This window comes from Lipotes vexillifer, unplaced genomic scaffold (assembly GCF_000442215.2).
Source record: "Lipotes vexillifer unplaced genomic scaffold, Lipotes_vexillifer_v1.1 scaffold977, whole genome shotgun sequence".
Taxonomy (NCBI): Eukaryota; Metazoa; Chordata; class Mammalia; order Artiodactyla; family Lipotidae; genus Lipotes; species Lipotes vexillifer.
The window spans coordinates 2,129,763-2,143,024 of record NW_006783088.1 but is presented as its reverse complement, the minus strand read 5'-3'; the positions used below and the strand labels follow the sequence as shown (position 1 = coordinate 2,143,024).

Sequence of the window (13,262 nt, the reverse complement as noted above, 5' to 3'; positions counted from 1 at the left end):
AGCACCCCCCCCAAAAAAAAAACATATCCACAATCAGAACATTTCTCACTGCCTCTAACAATACCAACCCCAGTCTAAGCCACCACCATTTTTTGTCTGGATTGTGGCACCAAGCTCTAACTGGTCTCCCTGCTCCCACCCTTTCCTATTACACTTGGTTCTCAACACAGCAGCCAAGCAACCTTTTAAAAACACGACTTATCGACCATGCCATTTCTTTTTTTTTTTTTTTTTTTCTCTAACAATACCAACCCCAGTCTAAGCCACCACCATTTTTTGTCTGGATTGTGGCACCAAGCTCTAACTGGTCTCCCTGCTCCCACCCTTTCCTATTACACTTGGTTCTCAACACAGCAGCCAAGCAACCTTTTAAAAACACGACTTATCGACCATGCCATTTCTTTTTTTTTTTTTTTTTTGCGGTACGCGGGCCTCTCACTGTTGTGGCCTCTCCCGTTGCAGAGCACAGGCTCCGTACGCGCAGGCTCGGCGGCCATGGCTCACGGGCCCAGCCGCTCCGCGGCATGTGGGATCCTCCCGGACCGGGGCGCGAACCCGTGTCCCCTGCATCGGCAGGCGGACTCACAACCACTGCGCCACCAGGGAAGCCCCGACCATGCCATTTCTTCACTTAAAAACCTCTGCTCTCACTCAGAGTAAAAGTCAAAGCCTTAAAATAACCGACAAAGCCTTAATCTGGCTCTTGGCTACCTTATTCCTCTATCCTTTGTTCACTCAGCTGCAGACTCCTAGCCCTTTGCCATTCTTTGAAAACAACACACAAGCTCCTGACTCAGGGTTTTTGCACTTTTTGTTCCTTTTTCTTGGAAGGCTCTACCTGAAATCTCATCCCTCAGATATCTTTACTTCCTCTGCTCAAGTGCCAACTTATCAGTGGGTCTTGCCGGACTACCTTGTGTGAAATATTAAAAATAATAATTCCCCTTCCCTCTTCCCTGTTCTCTTCCAATTATTACCTGATGAATTATATTTACTTGGTATTTTTGGTTGTTGTTGTTGATCTGCTCCCTCCACAAGAGCAGGGACTGCCTGCTTTGCTCCCTGCTATGTCCTCAGTCCCTAAACGTTGACTGGAACATATTAGGCACTCAAAAATACTACTTTTTTTTTTTTGGCCACGCTGAGCAGCTTGTGGGATCTTAGTTCCCTGACCAGGGATTGAACCTGGGCCCACAGCAGTGAAAGTGCCGAGTCCTAGCCACTGGACCGCCAGGGAACTCCCTCATAAATATTTCTTATATAAATGAGATATGCATCTTTAACACAGGTCTTCCTTCTGAGCCTATAAATTTCAACGCCTACTTGACATTGCCAAAGAGCTACTACACAGAAACTTCAATAGCACCTCTAAAAGAATTATTTACATCTCTCCAAAACCCATCTTCTGTATCTCATTAGATGGCAACCCCTCTACCCAATATTTGGTTAGTCACACTAGAAAATAGGGGCTTGTCCTTGCTCCCTCCTTTTCCCTTACTACCCCTCACTCACCCCATATTTAATCTATCTCCAGGTCCAAATGAAGTTAACTTCTAAGTGTATCTTGAATCCATGTATTTCTCTTTTCCTAGCCACTCCCACAATTGAGTCACTAACATCTTACTTGGTCCATCATATAAGCAAGTTGTTCTTTTGTATTGTACCCATCCAACCCAAATCTACCTTCCACAAAGTAGACTAATTATTTTAAAATGTGATTTTGATCATTTTAGTAATCCTTTAAAACCCATCAATGATTGCTCAATGTACTCAGGATAAAATCCAAAATCCTTACAAAGGACCTTAGGGTCCTTCCTGATCTGAGTCCTGCCTACCTCCCTAGTCTTAGCATCTGTCACATCATTTTCCATTTTGCCCATTTGCACCTAAGCCACACAGACCTTCAGTCAGTTCCTCAAACCTGTCACGTTCTTTCCACCTCATGGATTTTGTGCACGGTGATCCCACTTGCTGAACTGCTCTCTCCCTCAACCCCTTGCCTGGCTAACCTTTCATCCTTCAGATCTCAGTTTAAATGTGACTTGCTTTAGCCCTTCCCAGCACCACCAATAATATTTGGTACTCCCATTAGCCCCTCAAAGCCCCTATACTTTTCCTCCGAGGCAAGTATGAAAAATTTTTATTTATAAATGTGGTCATTATCTATATAATGTCTTCCCCCTACTCAAAACTGCCCCATGAAAGGTGGGTCCACATCTATTCTTACACTGTTACATCTTGCATGATGAAAATGGTGATTGTTTTTGTTCCTCACTTCACCCCCAGCACACCTAGCAGTGCCTGACTATAAAGGCTCAAACATATTCGTAGAATGAAGAAAGCTGTAAAGCACTATAAAAACATAATGCGTTCATGTTTAAAACTGGTCTTTTGGACTTTAACCCCTAAGCTACATTTCTTCTGCTTTTAGTGCTGCCTGGGAGGGTACCTCTTCTAGAACTCTGGGTCTCCTTAATTTTCCACTGATTCACATATAAATAGAAAAAGGTCTTTCTCTTTTCCTGTCGATAACCACTTCGGAGAATGAATGACACCTTAAGAACAGCCGCGAAAATTCAGCCGCCGAACAACCCGACCTTCCAGGGGGTTTGACAAACACAGCACTTACCAATGAATGAACCTGTTTCTGGTGACGGAGAACAACTTGCCACTTTCCACATAACAGAAGCCTCCCGCGCTCTCACCGTATTTCACGGCTCCGGCCACGACATTTGCAGTTCCTGCAAAAGGAAAGTGGTTAGCCTGCACAGGTGGTTCTCTGGGAATGACACGCACTGAGGGTGCTGAGAAAGCAGAGGGTGACGGACTGACAATCCATACAAAAAGAAGGGGAAGAAAAGACGAAGAAGTAGGACGCTAAAGAAGCTCTGATTCCGGGGCTATAGGCATGTGGGCTCAGAAGGATGAACGGGAGGTCAGAGATTTAGGGATCCAGGGGAGAAGCCAGAAGCGAAGGATCGGATCGCGCCCTACTGGGATTCTGCCGTACCAATGCCGCAAACTGTGAACTCCCGAAAGTGCCTCGGCCTTTCCCGCTCAGCTCCGCTGAGCTCCACGAAGCTCCGTTCCATGGCTCCCGCCGCCGCCATCTTTCCGCGCCACCGCGAGGCCCGACGGGACACCAGCAGGACCCGGCGGACGTCGTCACTTCCGGGGGCGGAGCGGGCGGAGATGCGGACACGTGAAGAAGCCGGCAGAGGTCAAGCGCGGGTCCGACAGTGCATTGTGAGGCTCGCACCGAGTTAGTTGGAGACAGAGTGGGCAGGGAGGAAGCCAGATGAGAAGCGGGTAGGGGAAGCCTGCAGACTCTACCTGCGGGAACCTTTGCGTGGCCTGCTAGGAAGCCCCAAGGCGCGGCGCCATTTTCCCGGCGGCCTCAGGGCAGGGGGCGGGGCCGGGCTTGTTTCCATTTCAAAAACGCCCGCCAGGGCAGCGGGGCCCAGTCTCCCGCGAGGGTCGAGGTCCGGGGAGGCCCAGCAGATGGGCGCCCTCTGCTGGATTCCTAGCTTGCGGTCACCTCTCCCTGCGTCGCTGTGTCAGTCAGTGAATCTCCATCCTGTCTCCTTTTCTTTACTCTTAAGCGACCGTAGGGAGAGGGAGTGAAGGGAGAGAGGGGCCTTTTGTGTTGGAATTTTTTCAAGAGACTGTATTCGTGGGTTTTTTAAATAGATCTTTATTGGAGTATAATTGCTTCACAATACTGTGTTTCTGTTGTACACCAAAGTGAATCAGCCATATGCATACATGTGTCCCCATATCCCCTGCCTCTTGCGTATCCTTTCCCTCCCACCCTCCCTATCCCACCCCTCTAGGTGGTCACAAAGCACCGAGCTGATCTCCCTGTGCTATGCGGCTGATTCCCACTAGGCATCTGTTTTACATGTGGTAGTGTATATATGTTGATGATACTCTCACTTTGCCCCAGCTTCCCCCACACACCTGGTGTCCTCACGTCCATTCTCTATGTCTACATCTTTAATCCTGCCCTGCAACTAGGTTCACTTTTTTTTTTTTAGATTCCATATATGTGCGTTAGCATACAGTATTTGTTTTTCTCTCTCTCTTTTTTTTTTTTTTTGCTGTATGCGGGCCTCTCACTGCTGTGGCCTCTCCCGTTGCGGAGCACAGACTCCGGACGCGCAAGCTCAGCGGCCATGGCTCACGGGCCCAGCTGCTCCGCGGCATGTGGGATCTTCCCAGACCGGGGCACGAACCCGTGTCCCCTGCATCGGCAGGCGGACTCTCAACCACTGCGCCACCAGGGAAGCCCTGTTTTTCTCTTTTTAACTTACTTCACTCTGTATGACAGACTCTAGGTCCATCCACCTCACTACAAATAACTCAATTTCGTTTCTTTTTATGGCTGAGTAATATTCCATTGTATATATGTGCCACACATTCTTTATCCATTCATCTGTTGATAGACACTTCGGTTGCTTCTATGACCTGGCTGTTGTAAATAGTGCTGCAATGAACATTGTGGTACATGACTTTTTTTGAATTATGGTTTTCTCAGGGTATATGCCCAGTAATGGGATTGCTGGGTCATATGGTAGTTCTATTTTTAGTTTTTTAAGGAAACTCCATACTGTTTTTTTTTTTTTTGGCTGCGTTGGGTCTTTGTTGCTGTGCGTGGGCTTTCTCTAGTTGTGGCGAGCAGGGTCTCCTCCTTGTTGCAGTGCGCGGGCTTCTCATTGCGGTGGCTTCTCTTGTTGCGGAGCATGGGCTCTAGGTGTGTGGGCTTCAGTAGTTGTGGCACGCAGGCTCTAGAGCGCAGGCTCAGTAGTTGTGGCTCATGGGCTTAGTTGCCCTGCGGCATGTGGGATCTTCCTGGAGCAGGGCTCAAACCCGTGTCTCCTGCATCGCAGGCAGATTCTTAGCCACTATGCCACCAGAGAAGCCCTTTGTTCACATTTTTAATGTAACTGTGCTTTTATCCATGGGTTGGGGAAATTTGGGTTTTACCATATTGAACTATTTCACTTGTGATGTCATCTTCTTATTAGAGTTCTGTGTGCTTTATCGTATGAGTTTTCTACTGCTGCTAGAACAAATTACCGTAGATTTAGTGGCTTAAACAATACTGTTAGCTCACAGTTCCGTAGAAGTCCAATACAGGTCTTATGGGCCTAATATGGTGTGTCTGTACGGCTGTATTCTTTCTGTAGACTGTAAAGGAGAATCTCTTTCCGTTTCTTTTCCAGCTTCTAGAGGCCAGCACATTCCTTGGCTCGTGGCCCCCTTCTTTCATCTTCAAAGCCAGCAGTGTCATATCTCTCTCTGATCTCAGGGAAGGGTTCTCTGCATTTAAGGACTCATGTAATTAGGTTGAGCTCACCCAGATAATCCAGAGTAATCTCCCCATCTCTAGATACTTAAACTTAATCACATCTGCAAGATACTTTTTGCCATGTAAGGTAACATATTCACAGGTTCCAGGGGTTAGGATGTGGACATCTTTCTTTGGGGCGGGGGCATTTTTTTTACCCACCATATTTATGATTTACTAATCATGTCACATTCTGATTTCATTCTCATAGCATCCTTGTAAAGCAGCATTATACTTATAAGGTAGATAACTTTTCTGAAGCACTTGTTAAAAATATAATTTCCATCAGTTGTCACCACCTTAACCCAGAGTTGAATCTTAGCATTACTCACTAATAAGGACAACCAGATATAAGGTGCCTGTAAGGCTTTTTTTGGCCACACTGTGTGGCTTGCAAGATCTTAGTTCCCCGACCAGGGATTGAACCTGGGTCCTCGTCACTGAAAGTGAGGACTCCCAACCACTGGACCACCAGGGAGTTCTCTGTAAGGCAATTTTAACCAACTTTCTTCAGATAGTATTCACATACCTTAAAATCCCCCCCTCTAAACTGTGCAATTCAGTGATTTTTGTATATTCACATAGTTGTGTAACCATCACCACAATCTCATTTGGGAACATTTTTATCACCCAGAGGTCCCTGACCATCCCCCCTCCTCAGACCTTGGAAACTACTAACCTACTTATGTTTCTATAGATTTGCTTATACTATACACACACACACACACACACACACACACACACACACACACACACACACACACATACATCAGTTGCTGGACATTTGGGTTATTTCCACTTTTTGGCTATTATGAATAATGCTGATATGAACATATAAAGTATTCTTGCAAAAAAATATATAATCCAGATTGTGGTAGGCAGAATTATGCCCCCCCCCAAGATGTCTACTTCCTGATCCCTGGAACCTGTGACCTTACATGGCAAAAGGGACTTGGTACTACATGTGAGTAAGGTAAGGATCTACAGATGGAAATATGAGCCTGGATCATGCAGGTGGGCCCTGTCTAATCACATAGTCCTTAAAAGGAGGACTTTCTGCTGAGGTCAGAAAGAGAGAGTTGTGAGGACAGAAGAAAGGTTAGAGTTATACGAAATGGCTGGCATGTAAAGATGGAGAAAGAGGGCCATGAGCAAGGAATGTGATCAGCCTCTAGAAGCTGGAAAAAGCACAGACACAGATTCTCCCCTAAAGTCTTCAGAAAGGAGTGGAACCCTGCCAACACCCTGATGTTAGCTCACTGGTTTTTTTTTTTTTTTAAATAATACACAATGTATTTATTTATTTATTTATTTATGGCTGTGTTGGGTCTTCATTTCTGTGCATGGGCTTTCTCTAGTTGTGGCAAGTGGGGGTCACTCTTCATCGCGGTGCGCAGGCCTCTCACTATCGCGGCCTCTGTTGTTGCGGAGCACAGGCTCCAGACGCGCAGGCTCAGTAATTGTGGCTCACGGGCCCAGTTGCTCCATGGCATGTGGGATTTTCCCAGACCAGGGCTCGAACCTGTGTCGTCTGCATTGGCAGGCAGATTCTCAACCACTGCGCCACCAGGGAAGCCCTGGTTTTTTTTTTTTGCTTTTAGCTGCCTTGCCTATGGTTATGCCCCCTGTATCCAGTGAGTGGTCAGTGTGGAAAATCTGAAGGTCCTGCCCCCTTGCCTGGATCTAGAACAGCCATTCAGCTCCAGAGCACTGAGTGGGATCATCTGAGGCTTCAACTTCTCTTCTGCCCAGTCCTGCCTTGCTTAGTCCCTACGAAGTGCTCGTCCTGAGTGCACCCTCCAACAAACCTTCTGTGTGCAAATCTCTGCCTCAGAGTGTTTCCTCGGGGAATCCTGTAGGAGACAGTCACATATCACCTCTTGTCTAAGGATGGGCAGCCAGCTGGGAACCAGCAGGGAAAAAGAAGTTGGAAAGAGTTTAGGCGAGGATCTTTCCTAAATTCCAAAATTGATGAAGCAATATTGGAAAGAACATCAGCCGGGCATCAGAAGACTGGGATTCAAGGTCTAGCTCTGTCTTAGCTAACCTCTTTTCACTTGGGAAGTCCCCCAAGATCTCTGTGCATCAGTTTCTTAGAAGAGGGTGATGTACTTATTGACTTTCAAGCTCTTTCCTGACACTAAAGCTCTAGGGTCTGTGGCGTAAAAGTTGGAGACAGGCTGGGTCTTCACCTTCATCTCTCCTTAATTTCAAGGCTCAGAATGCTCCCTGGGACTGAGGACTGGCATGTCCTCCCTGAGTCAAAATTGACTTCAGAGTCACCCAACCTGTGACCTTTGTGCCACTTAGTTCAGACTGTGATAGTTTCTTAGGTACTTGTCTATCACAGTGCTTTCCATACATCACATTTTCTCACTTCTGTGATGTATACTTAAAATTTTTTTATGTATTAAAAAAAGAATAAAAAAGATTAAAAATTTTGTTGTATAATAAATGGCTTAACTGTGAAAAATTAATAAAATGTTTAAGATAAAAAAGCAAGAATGTGTCATGCAATCAATATGCCTAATGTAGTCATGTTTCTTCCTTTCTTTCTTTCATTTTTTTTCAAAAAAAATGGTAAATTGATGGAGCATCTTCTTTCTTTTTTTTTTTTTTTCCAATAAAAGTGGTTGGTAAATTGATGGGGCATCTTCGTTTCCCAGGAATCCAGGAATTACAGTTTTTTACAGCTGTCTCATTCCTCTTCTTATTTTCAACATCCATCAGAGCTCTCAGAACTTAAAATTTCCTAGGAAGTGTTTGAAAGAGTGACTAAAGATGAATAGAAGTGCATATACATTCTTAGAACACTCAATTACCCTTTGAACTATTAATATATTGGCATGGTATGGTTGTAACATAAGTGGAATTATATTGCCATCTAGTGGTTAGGGGGGGGTGACTTCATTTAGAAACATAATGCAGAATATTATCAAGATTATTGTTTGTGCAGCAAGTTTTATTTACAGATACTTTCATAGGAAAAATATTTTTATTGCTTAACACTATTGTCTTGGTTTGCCTTGAGAGTGTCTTGGTTTGCTAGATCACCACTAAGTATAAGTGAAGGGTATTGTAAATTGAACTTTAAAGCAGATTTTCCTAAACTAACTGAATAGCTATTCCTTAAAAGAAGAAATCAGTGGTTGAAATAAGCATGGGAAATGATGATAAATGAAATTCAACTATCTCTTTCCTGCAGAACTTTTCAGAGACATTAATATGATAGTGTGCTTTGTAAAGCTCCAGTTGGGCCTTATGTGTGATGTGTTTCCCAGACTCTATGCTCTTTTCAAGGAACAACTCATTGGACCATTGTTCTATGGGAAGAAATTGGGGAAACACTGCTTTATTGCCATTTTCCCCGTATGTTAAAAATACCCAGATTTTTCATTTTGTTTTGGCGAGTGTGGGGATTTTATGTTTGTACAGAAGCATGTTTAGGTTTACTAAGGTATGGGAAAATTGACTAAGATTAATTTACTACATTTTATTAGTAAAAGATTCTAAAATTGAAAAAAACGATTACTGCTTAGTGTTTTCCTGACTACAAAGCCTTCTTTGACCTTCATGTCCATGTTCTAGACATGGTGAATTCAAGGAGTATTGTAAGAAGTCATAGTCATGCCTTACATTTATAAGGATCTTAATTTTTAGGTAATAATTTCTTTAATTGAAATTAGCATTATTTCACATTGAATATTTTTTACGAAATCTTCTTGGGTTCTAGGAATGTGGTTTCCTGCTGTTTGGACAGTTACTTTCAATAATAGCTGTTAGTGATAGCAGAAATGACTTGGGATATAACCACAATGCAAATGACTTGAGATTTTCTATTTCTGTTCTTTTTTTTTTTATTGCCATTCACCTTTGTTGCTGTGTTAATCACAGCGACTAAATTTCAGATTCCTGGCAGGAGCTTCATTTATTCTTGCAGTCTTGATTGCACGCCTACCATGTCCTAGTCACTGGGGTTAGAAAGATCCCTCAGGATATAGTGCAGTCAGGGGTCTTATCTGCCTCGTTTTCTGTTGTATCACTGGTGCCTAGCATTGTGACCAGCTCTTCCTCTTTGTTCATGAGGTAGTATTTGTGGACAGAATAAAACTTGCACACTCTCTGCTTTTGGGACTCTGCCAGTTTAACAGAGAGACAAAGGAGAAATACAGATAACAGTAAAATATGTTAATTAATATAAAAGAGATACGTACCAAAAGGAGAAAGAGCATTCCAGGCAAAAAGTCTTAGAAGCATGGAGAGAACTGGGGTGAGGAGTGGTTTTTAGAAGGCTGGGGACCTTTTGCGAGAGCTTCTCCTTTCTTACTGAAGAGTTTAGATTTACTTAAATGTCTTTCCTTACAGCTCAGTGCTTAAAGTACTCTATTAGACATTCTTGTTGTAGATTTGCTATAAGAATTTTATTGGATCTCAAACCAAACTTTGTAAATAGTTCAAAAATTTTTTTTGAAAGGATGATCCGACCCCAGTATAGAGAACCTTAATATGCGTGGGCCTTGTTGAAACAGAGAAGACATCACTGTAGGGTTGGTAACTCATGGGGAAACCAGGATGACATTGTAGGTTCTTAATAATTGCCCCAGCATTCTGTCTAGAATTTTGAAATTCTCCCCAGGAAGCCCCCAGAGCAGAGCCCATCAGGAGAAGTTTCTTTAAAAAGCAAAATTGTGGAATAAGCAAACTGTGTCGGTGACATTTCACTTCCCTTTACATGATTCTACCGGCTTAGAAAACCACCATGACTTCAGAAAGCAGGGTCCTCTGATGGCCCCTGAAAGCCCAGGGTTCCCACCCAGACCTGAATGTCCTGTGCTTTGGACTCATCCGTTGGGACCATATGCCTTGGATTTTTTTCACCTTTCCTATAATATTTCCCATAAATTTCAATATGTTGTGATTCATTACATGCTTACTTAAATGTTATTTTTATATCTTTGTAAGAGCTTGCATGTACTTAATTCACAAAACCAGAAAAGAAAGTCCTTGCTTGAAACATATATCCTGAATTTTGCTTCTGTATGTGCTATACCTATTGAAACCAGCGTTGGAAATGATCTGAGATGAATTCATGCTGAGATGCCAGTGATAGAAAAGCTTAATAAATTGCCCTTCCCAGAGGTATGGGTACTGCAACACACATTCCCTAACCCACAGAGCATTGTCACTCTTCCCTCTCTTGCTCATCTTGCTAGTCAGTTGTGGGAGTCCTTTCCTACCTCAATATCCTTTCAACACAGTGATTCAGACAGCTGCTATCAGTTGACTGGAATTAACATGTGATAAGTAATCAATTTACCATCTAATTCAAAGAAGTGGAACTCTAATGGTAGAATTGGAGGCATCAACAAGGAACCAGATGTGTAGGCAGGCTTAACAGGGACAGTTAAGCTATCTCAATAAAATATAATTAATATTGAGCTTAAAGACCAAGATCAAAGCTGATCCAGTAAACAGTTTTACTTGCATATACACAAAACCCAGAGCTGCTTTTTCATGTAAAAGTACACAATACAATTAATCTAGCGATTCAGGTTTTTAAGCATAGATTCTCATTTGAATCTAGATTCTTGCGACGTTGCACCCACTTCAAATGCTGCATTCTCATTCCGTCCTTTCTTAAAACCTCAGGGCTGTCACTTCTTTCGTCATGGGTAATGTCTTTGCATCTTCCTCAGCAAAACAATGATGGCAATTAATAACAATTGGGAGATTTTGCCATCTGTTTAATTTTCTCCTTTCATCACCTCCTGTGAGTTCTCTCTTTCTCCTGTTCTAGTCCTTCAAAGAGTAAAAAGCTTCAAACCGTAAAAAAAGAGTTTTAAGAAGTATTACCCCTTCCTCATTTTGTCTGCCAAGTTTCAATTTGGTGCAGGTGCTGACAGATGTTTATAGGCAAATAGGTCATTTCCATCGCAAAGCAAGGATGCTCACTGACCTGAGCAAGTGTTAGGACTTTGATTAGAGGCTCCAGTTTGAGGTCAGAGGCCAATGCTTTTCTAAATCCCAGACTTTAGTTTTGTTTTAGCTTGCTTTCGTCATCGCCCAAATCCTGCAAAAATGTCTGGAAATTAAATAAGAATGTACGACTATAATCTTGGGCCTGGCAAAGCTTCCATAGGCAACCACAGGTCCGCACCCAGTGATTGTTTATACTCCTCTTGCATCCTCTAGGATCCTGCTTACGCATCAGTTTCTGTTGAGTAACGGTGTGCAGAGCCAAGTCAGGAACAGTAATGTTCCTTGTCTGCCTTCTTGGGCTGGTCCTGACGCTGGCCCCTGACAATGCCAGGCTCGGGAACTATTTGTTTCTGAACTCCAGCCAAGAAGTCTAACAATTCTCTCCCTTCCTTTCCATCGCCCTCTTCTTCCTTACCAATGCCAAGTCTGGGATTTTTCCTTGTCTAGAGACTGTACAGGCAAGGAAATGAACTTTCTTGGGATATGACAGACCACTTAACAGAAAATGTGCCCTTTGTTCTCATTCAACTGCCTTTTCCTTAAATGACATTTCTAAGGCTTCTGCAGATATATCCGCATTTAGCTACTTAATTTCTACAAGGTCCCTGTCAGAGGCTAAGAAGTAGGTGCTGGAATTCTAATTTTTCTGATAGGGAAGCAATAGCTCAGAAAGGAAAACTGATATATACCCAAGAATTGAGTCAAGCAGTTCTATTAGTTGTGTCTGAATCCATTCTTTAAATTTACTTAAAAATTCTTTTAGCTGCTAGCAACCACGTCCAAGACAAAGGAAGCAAACGCTTACATTTACTTACAGAAAATAGACACAGGTCTGAGTGTTGATTGCTAATTCCACCGTGAGTCAGAAAATTTTATTTCATTTAGACACACCCAGGGACAGCCTAGCACAGATTAGAGTCCACAGGGATATGGGTTCTACTTCCCACTGTTGTTTTTTTTTTCTCTCATTTTTTGGCTGCACCGTGCCGCATGTGGGATCTTAGTTCTCCAACCAGGAATCGAATCCACACCCCCTGCATTGGAAGGGCGGAGTCTTAACCACTGGACCACCAGGGAAGTCCCTCTACTCCCCACTGTTAACTAGCCACTTGACCTTGGGCAAGTCACTTCAGTTCTCTGGGCTTCAGTTTACTCATCTGTAAAACAGGGAAGTTGGGTTTCATGATCCCTTTGGTTTTCTTCCAGCTTCAGAAGTCTGCACGTAGGAAAAAGCTGAAATAAAGACATAAGGCTAAAACATGTTCAAGAAGTCAGCAAAACATCTACATATAAAAAGAATAATTTTAAAAGAATAATCTCTGGTAAATAAAAATATCTATCCTAAGGAAACAATCAGAGATGTGCTTCAAGATACAAGAATGACTGTCACAAAGTTTTTTTTTTTTTTTTCAGTACGCGGGCCTCTCACTGTTGTGGCCTCTCCCGTTGCGGGGCACAGGCTCCGGACGCGCAGGCTCAGCGGCCATGGCTCACGGGCCCAGCCGCTTCGCGGCATGTGGGATCTTCCCGGACTGGGGCACGAACCCTTGTCCCCTGCATTGGCAGGCAGTCTCTCAACCATTGTGCCACCAGGGAAGCCCAAAGTTTTTTTTTTTTTAATAAACTTTTAATTTTAGGATATTTTCAGACTTACAGAGAAGTTCCAAAGATAGTGCAAAGAGTTCCCATATACTTCATCTACCCTCCTTCCCCATTTCCTTTACTATTAACAACTTATATTAGTAGGATACGTTTATCAAAACTAATGAACTAGTATTGATACATTATTATTAACTAAAATCCATACTTTAATCATATTTCCCTACTTTTACCTAATGTCTTTTTTCTGTTCCAGGATTCTATCCAGAACACCACATTACATTTAATTGTCATGTCTCCCTAGGTTCTTTTTTTTTTTTTTTTTTTTTTTTTT

At 43.1% G+C, this 13,262-nt stretch overlaps 1 protein-coding gene and 1 non-coding gene across 2 annotated transcripts in view; both read right to left on the bottom strand.

The window, feature by feature from the left end:
• The window catches only part of NUP160 (nucleoporin 160), a 55,226-nt gene extending 51,973 nt beyond the window's left edge, over positions 1-3,253 (bottom strand). The window contains exons 1-2 of the mRNA XM_007455718.1: positions 3,011-3,253; positions 2,630-2,741 (exon numbers count right to left, since the gene is read on the bottom strand). Of these exons, the coding sequence (XP_007455780.1) occupies positions 2,630-2,741; positions 3,011-3,110 (212 nt within the window). The 5' untranslated portion in view covers positions 3,111-3,253. The remainder of the gene's footprint in view (positions 1-2,629; positions 2,742-3,010) is intronic.
• On the bottom strand, positions 1,165-1,237 carry TRNAE-UUC (transfer RNA glutamic acid (anticodon UUC)). The gene has a single exon. It is a non-coding gene; the product is annotated as a tRNA-Glu (tRNA).
• Positions 3,254-13,262: the final 10,009 nt, after the last annotated feature.